Here is a 14,282-nt window from a genome sequence, read left to right as displayed (position 1 = left end):
CGGTGTTGGAGCCCCATCTAAGGAACCTCTCAGAGCAGAGTTATGGAATCTCCCAGGGACCCCAGCCCAAGGCTCAGTTAAAGCCTCATACAGGGGGAAGCGTGTTTAAATGTGGGCCCCGCGTCGGAATCAAACAGCCTCACTGAGAGGCGCTGGGATGGGGGTCCTCAGGCAGCGCCACAGGAATGCCCACGACCCTGGGGAGTGGGTGGGGGGCTCTGGGACATGCGGGAAGTTAAGAGTCTTCCTCCAGGTCGAGATCGAGACGCCAGTGCCTTAGGCCAAAGGACACACGCACACACACACGAAAAACAAACGCCCTGCCATTGAGTCGATTCCGACTCAGAGCGACCCTATCTATAGGGCAGAGTTAGGTGGATTGGAACTGCCGACCTTTTGGTTAGCAGCGGTAGCTCTTAACCACTATACCACCAGGGTTTCCGACAAAGGAGAAAAGGAGGCATAAATGCACAACGAGGCCTGGTGAACGAACTCCCTTAGAACGAAGCTGCCGAACGAACTCAGGGCTCCAGGACGCAGCCCCCGGCAGCGGACCACAAGCATCCCGCGCGTCATCTTCTAGCCTTTGATACATAGAGAAACAGGTTCCGCGCGGAGATCGCCACTGCGAAGCTGTAGAGGGGCTGGGGCAAGCGGTAAGGAGGAGGGGCCGTGCCAAAGGGGCGGGGCGATGGGCGGGGCGCAGCGTCTCCGAGGCTCCCCGGGAGCTGGCAGGCCCGCCAACGCGGCGGCGGGGCGCGGGCAGGGGGCAACCTTTGCGCGGGGCGGGGCCGCGCGGCTCCCCGGCGGTGCCCCTAGGCGCGCCGCCGAGCCGAGCGCGCTGGAGGCCGCGCTGGGGTCCACCAGCAGCCGACATGGACATCCCACCGCTGGCCGGCAAGATCGCGGCACTGTCGCTCAGTGCCCTGCCAGTGTCCTACGCGCTCAACCACGTCTCGGCGCTCTCACAGTGCGTGTTGGGAGGGGCTGGGCCGGGGGCTGCGGGCTCCGGGGAGCTGCTCGCTCCGCGGGATGGTTGCCCCGGAGGCGGGCGGAGGGAGGATGCGCGGCAATGGGCCTGGACACCGCGAGCCCTGGGCCCCCTGCCCAGCTCCAGCCCGGGAGGAGGGGGTCTGGGCCACCGAGACCTCCCCCTCATTCGAACCGGAAGTCCTCTTCCCACCCGGAAGACGGCCAGGGGGGCGTGGGGCGCTCCTGGGCCATTTGGAGCCTGGGGAGAGAAGAGGTTGAGGAGAAGAACTTCCCACAAGGCAGGGCTTTGGAGACTCTCTGGGGTCTTCCCCAAGGATGCACCAGGCACAGGCTCCAAAGTCACCGGGGTCAAAGTATTGCCGAGATAAGGCCGTGATGACCAGCGATTGCCACACACACACCCTGCCTGGCGGCCCCCACCAGATGGTTCCTCTGTGGCTTCCTGGCTCAGACCTGGGACTTCCTTTTCATTCAGGGCAAGCCCACTCTGCCCCTAGCCTCAGTTTCCCCAAGCCCCTAACACTTCCAAACCCAGTCCAACCCAAGCTGGCCCCTGGGTGTGGATTGCTGGCTCCACCCCTCACAGCCCCCTGGTACCCTGGGTGAACCAGGTCGCCTCTGGGAGCCTCAGTTCCCGCACCTGTGTAATGGGCATAATCCTAGACCTCACTCCATAGTTACGGCTGTTGTTAGGTGCTGTCGAGTCAGTTCCAACTCATAGCGACCCTACGTACAACAGAATGAAACACTGCCTGGTCCTGCGCCATCCTCACAATCGTTGCTATGTTTGAGCCCATTGTTGCAGCCACTGCATCAGGCCATCCTCACAATCGTTGCTATGTTTGAGCCCATTGTTGCAGCCACTGTGTCAATCTATCTCGTTGAGGGTGTTCCTCATTTTAGCTGAGCCTCTACTTTACTAAGCATGGCTGCCATTTAGGAATTGTGTGTAAATGACGTTGGCAAGGAGTCTTGTCTAATTACTATAATTGTCATGGGTGGAAGGGGCCAGGATAGGGATCCAAGGGGGCAGTGGGGTGTCCTGGAAGATGGGGCCTAGAGAGCATCACTGTATGACCCTGGACAGGCCTTCCGCCCTCTCAGGACCTCAGTTTGCCCACCTGTGTTGGGGGCTGCTCAGAAACACTTTGGTGTTATCTATGAAACTGGTTGACCTGCCTTATCAGGTTGGTGGGGGCAGATGTGGCAGAGATGGGGTGGAGTCATGGAAGCGCTTGAACTTTAGCCAGGAGGAGCCTTAAGGAGTAAGGTGCGCAGAAACAAGCACTAGAGACCCTCTGGCATGTGTGGGAGCTGGGCCATAAAGGGGCTTGGCACTGTTGACTGACTGAGTGAATTAAATCAAATGCAAGTCAGCAAATGATTGGATAAATCAGATGTTCCAAAGGTGTGGGCAGATACCCACTGTACCTGGCCCAAGTTGGGCAATGATCCTTTCTGGGGAGTCACGGAGGGCTTCCTGGAGGAAGGGCAACGTAGATGGGCAGTGAAGGATGAATATGAGTTTGCCGAGTAGAAAAGTGACTCTGGAAAGGGGTTTCAGAAGGGGGAAACAGCCTAGGCAAGAGTCTGGTGATGGAAAAGGACAGATCCAGGGAGGGCCTTGTTGGATGGACACACGGACATGTCAGCCTCATCACCACCCAGAGTCTGTCTCTGCCCCACCAGGGTGGGTAGGACCTCAGCACTGTGCCTGGCCTCCTGACTTGGCTTCTTCCTCCACAGCCCACTGGGAGTGGCGTTGATGAGCGCCCTGATCCTGGTACTGCTCTTTGTGGCTATCTACAGCTTGTCCCATGGTGAGATCTCCTATGACCCTCTCTACGCTGGTGAGTCAGTGGGAGTGTACTGGAGAACGGGGGTTGTCTGGGCAAGGGCCTCCATCCCAAGACTTAGGGCCATCAAAGAGCCTCCCGCATCAGACTGGGGCAAGTCCTTGAAGAGCCTCTGCTATCAGGCTGGGGGGCCCTTGAAGGACCTCCCCTATTAGATTGGGGAACCTGAAAGGGCTTCCCCCATCAGACTGGGGCAAGTCCCTTGAAGATCCTCTGCTGGGGGACCCCTGAAGAACTCCCCTATTAGATTGGGGAACCTCAATTGGCCTCCCTGTTCAGACTTGGGGCTCCTGAGAGCAGGGGCTGTGTCTCCCCCATCAGACTGGGAACCCCTGAGAGACTATGCCTCCCCATTACTCTGGGGTCTCCTAAGGTCAGGGGCAGTACTGCTCCCATCACTCTGGGGACCCCCAAAGGCAGAGACTGTGCCTGTTCCATCAGACAGGCAGAATGAGTCAGGTCTGTGGGTCATGTGACCTGGGGGGTGGGGACAGGGAGCAGTTGGGCTTGGAGTCTTTGCCTAGAATCTTCATCCCTGACCAGCAGCCTCACACTGGCCCTGCCCATACCTGCCCTGAGCCATGACCATGCAAGGCCTGAGCCATGCCCATACCCAGCTCTGGCGTCTCCTATACCTGGCCTGGCTCGCCCACACCTGTCCCAGCTCTCCTACACCCTAGTCACCCCGACACCTTTTTTTTCGGGTCCTCCCTTTCCTGAACCCCTTATACTCCTGGTGTGGCCCTCTCACACCCTGCCAGATACTAACCATGCCCAACCTAGGCCCTGTCCACACCTGGCCCGAGCCCCACCCATGCCGGCCAAACTCTGCCCCATAGGCCCTAGCCCCACCCACACCCTGCCCTGCCCACGCCTGGTCTGGTCCACCCACACTCGGGCATAGCCCCATTCTTGCCTGGTCCGAGCCCCACCTATACTCAGCCTGAGCTCTGCACCGACACCCCAGCCCCGCCCACACCTAGGACTCATGGACCCACCACTCTCTGGCAGTGTTCGCAGTCTTCGCGTTCACCTCTGTGGTGGACCTCATCATCTCTCTCCAGGAAGATGGCTATGTGGTGGGCTTCATGGAGTTCTACACCAAGGAGGTACGTGTGGGGGGCAGGCATGATAGGCCCCTTGCCCCCTTCCCCCACCCCCCCACCAAAACCCCCCACATGTCCCCCTCAGGGTGAGCCCTACCTGCGCACGGCCCACGGCGTCTTCATCTGCTACTGGGACGGTACTGTTCACTACCTCCTCTACCTGGCCATGGCTGGCGCCATCTGTAGAAGGTTTGCGGGGCACCTGGAGGGAGGTCAAGTCCTCAGGCTGGGGTCCCATGCCAGGTTGGAGCCAGGAGTGTCAGCCGGGGCTCCAGCCTGGAAGGGGGCTGAGGTGGCCGGAAGAAGATTCTGGGCACCGTGGTCAGGTGTCTAGGTGGCACCTGTGCCTGGGTGGCCACCTCTGTCCTTAGATGGAGGGATTTGACTGATCATTCCCCCATTCATCCCCCTGTTGCCCCTTCCATCCTGGGTGGAGTTGGGCCCTGGTGGAGGCTCTGAGACCAAAGGGCAGGTACCTGCTGGTCACTTTGCAATCACCCACCCAGGAAGAGGTACCGGAACCTTGGACTCTACTGGCTGGGCTCCTTCGTCATGAGCATCCTGGTATTCCTCCCAGGAAACATCCTCGGTGAGGACTTGGCTTTGAGGAATTCGTGGCCCCTGGGCTGGGTCACTGCCCTGTGCCTAGAAGTTCTCCATTTGATCCTCCGTCCCTTTCTCAGCACCTTTAGAGACCTGTCCTCTCTGATGCCTGTTCACCCACATCCTCAGCCAGCAGCCTGCCTCCCCTTCCTCATTTCTTCTTAGGGGAGGAGATCCTGAATCCACTTCTCCAGGCTGCTGGCCCCTCACCCCAGAGGTTTGGCCCCAAACGCTCTTGACATAGGAAGGGACTTTTAGGGTGGATCCTGGGGGCACAGTGAAAGCTTCATAGGCAGGGCTTGGGAGGTAGGGACAAGTGGGGCAGGCTTCCTGGGATGTGGGGATGGTATGGGCAAAGGCTTGGCAATGGGAACCCTCAGGTGTATTCAGGGGAAGTGGTGAGATGAAGAACAGGTGGAATATAGGATATGTTGACCCAGCCAAATGTCCCAATGTTGAGGGCCAGTTCCAGATGGAACTAGAGCCCAAAGATAAATAGGGGCAGGCCACACTGGCTCTCAATGAACATTATTTCATGGGCACTGGGGAGCCATGGAGGGTGTTAGAGCTCAAGCAAGTGAATCAAGATGCCCAGCCAGGGGCTCTGGTGTGATCTGACAAGTACAAGTGGGTCCAGCCAGGCCTTGGAGACCCTCACTGAGTGACATCAGTCTTCCCCACCCTGGCAGGCAAGTACAGCTCAGAGATCAGGCCTGCCTTCTTCCTCACCATCCCCTACATGCTGGTTCCATGCTGGGCCGGCATGAGGGTCTTCAACCAGTCCCAGGCACCCACCTGCTGCACCCCTCACATGGTGAGTACCTTGTCCCAACATGTCTGAGTGTCCCCCATTTGAGTTTCCCTCGGCACCTTGTCCCCAAAATGCCTAAACATCCTGTTTGGGTTCTTTCTGGGACTCCTCAGAAGGGTCTCCTTTGTTGTCAGAAAGGAAGAGATGAGCCTTTACTGAGCACCTGCTGCATACCAGACCGCTCACACTGTTTCTCTCCCATGGGCCAGGTTCAAGAAGAGCAGAGAAAGGGTCTCCTGCAGCGGCCAGCAGACCTGGCACTTGTCATATACCTTGCCCTTGCTGGGTTCTTCACCCTATTCCGAGGCCTGGTGAGTATAAGATGGCCATCCTGTTCCTTTATCAAGTGCAAAAAGACTACTGCTTTCTTCTCTAATCATCCAGGGAAGTTCTTCATTGAGTCTGACCTGAGTATTGCATGGCAAAGACCCCCGTCCTTTTGCCAGCTCCAGTATGTGTGGATTCCCAGCCAGAGGGAGCGATCCAGTGCAGGGAGAGGCCAGAGCAAGGGGTGTGGGCCCCACCTGGGAGGGAGGGGGTGGCTTCCCTTGGAGGGATGTTGTGGTGGGGTGTTAGTCTGTCTGTCTGCCCCAGGTGGTGCTTGACTGCCCCACGGATGCCTGCTTTGTCTATATCTACCAGTATGAGCCATACCTGCGGGATCCAGTGGCCTATCCAAAGGTGCAGGTGAGAAGGCAAGATGGGAGGAGAGCTATCCTGCCCATTAGAGGGGCTGCATTAAGCCTCTTTGGAATCACGTGCCAGAAACACAGGTCAAACTGGGGTAAACACGCAGCTAAAAAGTACAGATAAGAATTTCAGGCATGGCTGGATTACAGGAGCTCATGGGCAGCTCTGTCTCTGGTTTCACTCCCAGGCACACCTTTTGTGGGGTGGCAGAGGTTTTTCTGCCAGGCTTCTATCCACCCTACTCAGCCACCCAAGAAAAAACGAGAGCTCTTATTTTCCTTGAGAGCTGAAGCAGAAGTCTCAGGCAGGCTCTGATTGGCCCATCTTGAGTCACATGCTCACCCTATAGCCAATCATTATGACCAGGGGGCTGGAGTGTTCTGATTGGCCAGGCCAAGGTCACATGCTACTTCTGTAGTAAAGGGGTGGGCTCAGCTCCATCCAGACCACGTGGACTGAGTGTGCAGAGGGGTGGTGGATCACCAAGGAAAATAAGGGAACGTCTTCCAGAGGAGAGGGTTGGGATGCTGGGTGTGCAGGGTCCTGTCCTGGGTGGGGTCTGAGGCTGGCTAGATCCTTGCTGGGTCCCTGCCACGGGTGACTGGGGAGACCCGGCTGGGGCAACTGGTCATTCCATGGGCTGTGTGCCCCCAGATGCTGGTGTACATGTTCTACGTGCTGCCCTTCTACTGCCTGGCCGCCTATGCCCTCATCTTCCCTGGCTGCTCCTGGCTGCCTGACTGGGCCCTGGTGTTTGCTGGAGCCGTTGGCCAGGTGAGGCAGGGTGGGACAGACATGTAGGGGAGATGGTTTCTGCCTGCCTGTCACTTCCTTTTGTGCTGGTGCCTGGGTAGGGTGATGCTGGCCTCCCAGAGGCCTCAGCCCTAGGCACAGCCGCCCCTGAGGGGTGCCCAGTCTATGAGAGGCAGAGCTGGAAACAGACACCCCCAGCTCATGGGGTCAGGACTGGGGAGAGAGAGGAACAAGGGCTGATGTGGGGGATCCAGAGGGAAAATGTTTCCTAAAAGGGAATGGATGCGTAGGAGCTGGGCATTGAAGTATAGGTATTGCATGGCAAAGACCCCCGTCCTCTTGCATTCCAGGAGTAGGAATAACATAAGGAAAGTCAGAGGGGGTCATAACATGGATGAATGAAGAAATAAGACAAATTGGCATCTAGATGCTGAAGGCTTTGAACTCGGCTTAGGGACTTGTGCTGAGGGCACTGGGGTGCCATGGGAGTTGTTTGAGCCAGAGAGAGCCCATCAGAGCTGAGGTCTGTTTCTGGGTTCCTGGTGGTAACTAATAAAGCCTGGGCCCAGGCCAGGGCAGTGGGGACATGGAGGATGTTGGTGGGGTAGAATTGACAAGATTTGTGTCAAAGGCAGCTGAGATTTTGCAGCTAGATGGATGGTGGTGCTTCTGCCTGGGGTGGGGCAGACGGGGAGGAGGAGCTGGTCCCAGGTCGGAGAGGCGGAGGGCGGGGCCAGCAGACAGGATGAACATGGTTCTTTCTGGTCAGGCAGCTGGGAAGAGGCACTGGCGGCTCACAGAGAGGTGAACAAGGACAGGCAGACGAGGACAGGTGGGACAGGGATATTTCAGAGATAGGTGGGCAGAAACTAGAAATGGGAGACAGCTAAATCAAGCAGAGCCAGTGAGATGGGGATGACGGCTCCGGGGCAGGGTGGGGGGTGTCAGAGATGCTGGCCCCACCCCAGCCCTGACATCCCTCCTCCCCGTCTGGCTGCAGGCACAGTTCTCACACATGGGCGCCTCGCTGCACCTGCGTACGCCCTTCACCTACCGTGTGCCTGAGGATGCCTGGGCCTGCTTCTTTGTGTGCAACCTGCTCTACGCCTTGGGCCCCCACCTGCTTGCCTACCGCTGCCTGCGGCGGCCCGCCTTCTTCCTGCGTCAGCCACCCCCTGGCCCCCTGGCCCACCACAAGAAGCAGCACTGAGGGGGCACCAGGCTGCTCAGGACTCGTTTTTACACATCCAGCTGGGTTTGGCCCAGGAAGGTTGGGTTGGGTTTTTTAGGGGCAGGAGGTTTGTCTCCAGGGGTCTTTGGGCCTGGCGATGGTGGTTTCAGGCCTGCACGTGTGATGGGAGACCTGGGGGCCAGGTGTTCCCACAGAAGGGGTCAAGCTCAGCTGTCAGCACCCCAACCCCCAAGCATACTCATCTACCCGCTCCCAGAATTTACCCGTCAGCCCCTCATTAATAGTAAAAACCCTTCTGATGCCCAAAACATCACTGCCTGAGTTTTTCAGGCTGTAAGAGTGACGGAACCCTCTCCTCAGACCCCTCATAGGCCCACTCATCACTGCCAGCATGGACTTTGGGAGCTAGAGGTCCCAGGACAGCAGAAGCCTGTCTCCGATTTGCACGCACAGCTTCATTTTCCAGATGGAGAAACTAAGGCTCAGAAAGGATGAGAGGCCTGCCGGGGGTCACAGTTGGGAGAGAAGGCTCCACAATTCCAGCTCCATCAATAAATCATCATAATGAATAACCTGGCACAGTTATTAGGCGCCTACCCTATACCATGTCAAGGGCCAACCTCACATGCTACATGCTGGATCTCACCCCATATTCCAGATGGGGAAACTGAGGATGAAGCAGTGAAGGCAGGTCAGAGGTCCTGCCTCCCAGATGTGACTGAGCTGAGGATCAAGCCCAAGCCTGTCTAACTGCAGAGCCCCTAACTCTGCCTCTGCTGTCTGGTTGGCTTGGTCTCATTTTGGGGAATCTGAGGCTGGAGAGGCAGCAGAGGGGTCTAGGGGAGAGCTCGCTCTTTCCTGGTTTGATTTTTAAACTTAGGTAAAGGACCAGGTTCAGGGGTGGATCTGGGGCTTGCCCAGGATTCTCCAGCAGCAGTCAGTCACTGGTTCTCTCTCCTGCTCCCTGACCCTACCTATACTTATTACAAAAAAAAAAGGACCCAAACCCATTACCGTCGAGTCAATTCTGACTCATAGTGACTCTATAGGAGAGTGGAACTGCCACCAGGGCTCCTCCTACACCTATTAGGCACCTGCTGTATATCTAGGGTAGCCCTAGTGGCACAGTGGTTAAGAGCTCAGCTGCTAACCAAAAGGTTGACAGTTCGAATCCACCAGCCGTTCCTTGGAAACCCTATGGGGGAGTTCTACTCTGTCCTATAGAATCGCTGTGAGTCAGAATCGACTCGACAGCTATGGGTTTGGTTGTTTGGTTTTTGTATATCTAGGAGCCCTGGTGGCGTGGTTAAAGCACTGAGCTGCTAACTGAAATGTTGGTAGTTTAAACCCACCAGCTGCTCCAGGATGAAAGATGTGGCAGTCTGCTTCCGTAAAGATTATAGCCGTGGAAACCCCATGGGGCAGTTCTACTGTGTCCTATAGGGCCATCATGAGTCGGAATTGACTTGATGGTAATGGGTTTTACTATATATCTAGCCATTGGATCCTCACCAAAGAATCAGCCCCCCATTTCCCAGGGGTGGAAACAGAGAGAGTTCAGGCATCTCTAAGGTTCATCACGAGCAAAGGGCAGAGTTGGGTTTGGATTTGTCACACCAAGCCACCTCTACCCACCTTGACCCAGGCCATGTCTGCCAGGTGTGTGGTCCTTGTGGCGGTTCCCAGTCTGCAGAGTGAATGCCTTTTGGGTTTCAGATCCAAGGTCCCTGGAATGACACAGACAGCCAAACAGGCCTGCAGGCCAAGCCCTTTTCCAGGTCACCTAGCCCCCTGTCCACACAGGATATCTGAGAGGGAAGACCCCCCCCCCACATTGTAAAGATGGGTAAACAGAGGTTCCTCCACTGGCCCAAGGTCAGCTGTCAGGGGCCAGGATCTGGCTGTGCACTCACCGTGGAGCGCGGTCCTTCCTCCCCATCCCCCACCTCGGTGCCCCAGGCCACCCCTCCACCGAACTCATGCTGCTGCGTTCCCTTTAAAGCCCCCCCTCCCCGCCCACCTCCCTCCTCCCCTTGCAGGCAGACACCGGGATTGCGCTGCCTGCAGGGATCTGCTCAGTCTTTCCCAGGCGTGCGGGGAGCGCACTTCGGGCCCGCGGGAGGCCTGGACAGGGGTGTGCGGGAAGGATGGTGAGTGGGGGGCCGCGGCACAGACAGGAAGCAGGTCTCGGTCTCTCCCTCTCTAGGTTATGTCTCTCTTGTCCTCTCTCTGTGTGTCTCTGGATCTAAGTCCTTCCGAGTTTCTTTCCCGCTGTGGCTGCCTGGCTCCGTCCCTTTCTGTCTCTCTTTTCTTTCTCTACCCCTTTCCTCGTCTCTCCCTTCTCTGTGTCTCTTCCTCCCTTTTTCCGTGTCTCCCTCGCAAACTCTCTCCGTTAAGCTTTGTTTCTCCTCTTTCTCTGTCCCTTGCACTGTTCTCGCCCTGTGTCTCTCGCTCTCCTCGTGTCTCTCCCTCTCTCCTCCCCCTTCTCTGTGTGTGTCTCTCGCTCTCCCCGTGTCTCTGCCCCCCACCCCTCGCCGTCCCCGTTTGCTGCAGTCTTCTGGCGCATGGATAACCTTGCCGCCGCCGCGGCTCCAGCTCCTCCCCCCACAGCCCTGGGCCAGGGCCGGAGAGAGAGGGGAACGGGGCTCCGAGTGTCTTTGGTTGGGGGGACCCCGGGGAAAGGCTTCAGGAAGGGGAGACCTGAGCCCAGGGTGTGAGGGTGCCGGGGGCTTGAGGGTCTGCAGCCTTCTTCTCCGCGGACTCCTTCGAGACCCTGGCCGGGGTGGGGGGCTGAGCACGAGCTGGGTCCTCGCCGCAGGGCAGGACGGCCAGGGCGCCGGTCCTTCGACGGACAAAAAGGCCAGGAGCCTGGACGGGGCTGCAGTGGGCGGACCTGCGTCCTTCTGTCTCTCAGGTGTGTGCCCGGGCGGCCCTATGGCCCGGCATGCTCCGGGCGGCGGCCTGGGGGCTTCTGCTGCTCACAGCACCCACGGAGGCGCAACGCGGCCGGAAGAAGGTCGTGCACGCGCTCGGTGAGTCAGGGCCACTGCGCGGGGTCTCTCTCGTCTCACAGGGGCCACTACCGAGACCCCCGAGACTGTGGCCTAGGTGCGCAGTGGGGGTGGGGCATCACTGTCCGCTACAGTCCTCCCTCCGCTCCCAGCCCTCTTCGCAGCCCCTTTATCCGTAAGGTTCCCCACGCCCCCTCCCCGTCCCCTCTTCCGGAACCCCGCCCCCCAGTCCCGCCCCCCTGATCTCCGCTCGGTGCCCGCAGAGGGCGAGTCGGGCTCCGTGGTGGTGCAGACGGCGCCCGGGCAGGTGGTCAGCCACCGGGGCGGCACCATTGTCCTGCCCTGCCGCTATCACTACGAGGCAGCCGCCCATGGCCACGACGACGTTCGCCTGAAGTGGACCAAGGTGGTGGACCCGCTGGCCTTCGCCGACGTCTTTGTAGCGCTGGGCCCCCAGCACCGGGCGTTTGGCAGCTACCGCGGGCGGGCTGAGCTGCAGGGCGACGGGCCCGGGGACGCCTCGCTGGTTCTCCGAAACGTCACGCTGCAGGACTATGGCCGCTATGAGTGCGAGGTCACCAACGAGCTGGAGGATGACACGGGCATGGTCAAGCTTGACCTGGAAGGTGACCAGCTCGAGTGGAGGGGGAGAGAGGGACTGCAAAGGATAGAAACCACATCAGGCTAGCTTGAAGGAATTTAGAGGCTGCGTGGAGTAAGGCATTGGTTTTCGAACAGGGAGACTTGGCTCCCCAGGGGACATTGGCAACATCTGGCAGTGTTTTCAATTGTCACACCTAAGGGGCTTTGCTACAGGCATCTAGCGGGTCAAGGCCAGGAATGCTGCCAAACATCCTACAATGCCCAGAGTGGCTCCCCACAGCAAAGAATTATCTAGTCCAACATGTCAGTAGTACCAAGAATGAGAAACCCTAGGGTAGGGTAAACTTCAGACACAGTGTGATCCAGACACTCACACCATGTCAGGATTCCTGGGCAGGCTTCCCCCTCAGGCACGTCTCTCCTTATGGAACCAAAAACTAGTGCCAGGCTTCCCCCTCCCAGCTTAGCAATCACTTTCCTAGGAGCTCCAGCTAGAGTCCCAGAGTTGTCTCTCATTGGCCCATCTTGAACATGTGCCCATGTCTGAGCCAATCACCATGGCTGGGAAATGGGATGTTCTGATTGGCTGACCCTGGAGCTGGTAGGTGAAGAATTCCCTCCCACCTGGTTTGCCTTCCACTGTCCACCTTAGAAGATTCTGGAGACAGTCCTACTTTGTTACAGTAGCAAACAAAACAGCAGCAGCAGCTCTCCCTTACTGTATATTTTCTGTGCGCCAGGTTCATGGTTGAAGAGCTCTCTGGATTTTCTCATTTAATTTTCCCAACAACTCTGAGGGAGATGCTGTTACCAGTAGATGGGGAACTGGCTCAGAGAGGTCTGAGCCTTCCCAGGGCGCATGGTAGGGAGTGGCAGAACCGGGATTCGAACCAGTCTGTCAAGTTCCAAATCTTTCAGCCCCAGTCTGCCTCTTTCTGGCATCTGCTGAGAATATCCAGTTCACCCCCAAGTCCTTCCCTCAAACACAGCCAGAACTCTGGTGAGCGGAGTTGACTGTGAGTCTGATGAGGATCACGTTCCAGGGTCTTAAGAACGGAAAGTGAAAGTGAAACCAGTTGGTATTGCCTCTGGTGATGCTGGGGATCAAAGGAGTTTTCACCCAGGGCCAGCCCTCCAGGGGCTCCCAGTCTAGGGGAGCCAACACTGGACACAGATACTCCTAGCTGCCTGGGGTCAGGGCTGGACCAGAGGGAAGAACCCACTGCTGGGGAACACAGAGAAAAGCATATAGAACTGAATGGAGGAGGGTTGTGGGAGCTGGGTTTTGATGGATGAGTAGGAGTTCAACAGATGGACCAGGTAGAGAGAACAACGTGTGCAAAGGTCTCCAGCAATGGAAAAGGGGTGAACATGATTAAGTGTTTTAAGGAGAAGGGCTAAGAATTCCAAGCTTACAACAAAGGGGAGCCAAGGGGCGTGTGAGCTGGGGGAGGGCGTGGTCAGTTCTGAGACCAGACCAGAGGTGGAAGAGTCACACAGTGCCTCTCTGTGCCTCGGTTTCCTCCTATGTGAGGTAGGTACGGGCGGGCTGGGGGCCCGGGCTGACCCCTTTCTGTCCCCTAGGCGTAGTCTTCCCCTATCACCCCCGTGGGGGCCGCTACAAGCTGACTTTCGCGGAGGCGCAGCGCGCGTGCGCCGAGCAGGACGGCATTCTGGCCTCCGCCGAGCAGCTGCACGCGGCCTGGCGCGACGGTCTGGACTGGTGCAACGCGGGCTGGCTCCGTGACGGCTCCGTGCAGTACCCAGTGAGTCAGCCCCGAGAGCCCTGCGGCGGGGCCGTGAGTCCCGGTGGTGGCGGCGGCAGCACCTCCGGGGGCGTGCGCAACTACGGCTACCGTCATAACGCGGAGGAGCGCTACGACGCCTTCTGCTTCACTTCCAACCTCCCAGGTGCGTAGGTCCCGCCCCCGCGAGGAGGCCCCACCCAGGCATGCCTGGGCCCCGCCTCTACAGTGCAAGTCCCCGCCCAGCTTGGGAGGCCCCGCCCAAAGTAGGCCTGACCAGGAGACCTGGCCCCAGGACTGCCACTACCTGGCAGTCAAACGTTACTTAGCACTCTAACTGCCCTGGTTGAGGCTGGGTCCCGGACTGCAGGTGTGTAGGTCCTGAACCCCGAGGCTGTGGTTCCGGGATGCAAAAAGGAGTCCTGGATCCCCAGGCCAGGGTCTCAGGCTGCAAAGGGGGTCCTGAACTCCGAGGCTGTGATTCCGGGCCACAAAGGGGGTCCTGGATTCTAAGGCCGGGGTCCGGGGATGCAGGTGTGTATGTGGAAGTCTTGCGTCCCCAGGCCGGGATTCCGCCCTGGGGTACCGCGCGCGGTCCTCACATCCTCCCCGTTTCCCCGCAGGGCGCGTGTTCTTCCTGAAGCCCCTGCGGCCTGTGCCCTTCGCGGGGGCGGCGCGCGCGTGCGCGGCGCGCGGCGCGACCGTGGCCAAGGTGGGGCAACTGTTCGCCGCGTGGAAGCTGCAGCTCCTGGACCGCTGCACTGCAGGCTGGCTGGCCGACGGGAGCGCGCGCTACCCCATCGTGAACCCGCGCGCGCGCTGCGGTGGCCGCCGACCTGGTGTGCGCAGCCTGGGCTTCCCTGACGCTGCACGCCGCCTCTTTGGCGTCTACTGCTACCGTGCGCCCGGCGCGCCCGAC

The 14,282-nt window shown here is 58.7% G+C and overlaps 2 protein-coding genes across 2 annotated transcripts; both read left to right on the top strand.

Annotated features, from left to right (window-relative positions):
* The first annotated feature begins 842 nt into the window (after positions 1 to 842).
* Positions 843 to 8,081, top strand: TM6SF2 (transmembrane 6 superfamily member 2). The gene is made up of 10 exons (XM_004384361.2): positions 843 to 970; positions 2,740 to 2,843; positions 3,861 to 3,958; positions 4,041 to 4,144; positions 4,462 to 4,544; positions 5,248 to 5,372; positions 5,579 to 5,680; positions 5,964 to 6,056; positions 6,714 to 6,833; positions 7,813 to 8,081. The coding sequence occupies exons 1-10, from the start codon at positions 876 to 878 to the stop codon at positions 8,020 to 8,022; spliced, it is 1,134 nt and encodes a 377-aa protein (XP_004384418.1). The 5' UTR covers positions 843 to 875; the 3' UTR covers positions 8,023 to 8,081.
* Positions 8,082 to 9,846: 1,765 nt separating this feature from the next.
* Positions 9,847 to 14,282, top strand: HAPLN4 (hyaluronan and proteoglycan link protein 4; the record flags this gene model as incomplete). The annotated part of the gene is made up of 7 exons (XM_004384484.1): positions 9,847 to 9,850; positions 10,044 to 10,154; positions 10,558 to 10,664; positions 10,919 to 11,036; positions 11,279 to 11,641; positions 13,203 to 13,529; positions 13,987 to 14,282. Coding segments are annotated over exons 1-7 (1,326 nt in total), but the record flags the coding sequence as incomplete, so codon positions are not given.

The sequence above is a fragment of the Trichechus manatus genome, unplaced genomic scaffold (assembly GCF_000243295.1).
Source record: "Trichechus manatus latirostris isolate Lorelei unplaced genomic scaffold, TriManLat1.0 scaffold00122, whole genome shotgun sequence".
In the NCBI taxonomy this organism is placed as follows: domain Eukaryota; kingdom Metazoa; phylum Chordata; class Mammalia; order Sirenia; family Trichechidae; genus Trichechus; species Trichechus manatus.
The sequence above is the reverse complement of the archived record's forward strand: the minus strand, read 5'-3'. Positions and strand labels throughout refer to the sequence as shown.

What these genes read in the sequence shown, in the direction of transcription:
- TM6SF2 (XM_004384361.2), top strand. Translation starts at nt 876, where the DNA reads ATGGACATCCCACCGCTGGCCGGCAAGATCGCGGCACTGTCGCTCAGT. An exon ending in CCTGCTGCACCCCTCACATG is followed by an intron (nt 5,373 to 5,578) that starts GTGAGTACCTTG and finishes CCCATGGGCCAG; the next exon opens with GTTCAAGAAGAGCAGAGAAA. An exon ending in TGGCCTATCCAAAGGTGCAG is followed by an intron (nt 6,057 to 6,713) that starts GTGAGAAGGCAA and finishes GTGTGCCCCCAG; the next exon opens with ATGCTGGTGTACATGTTCTA.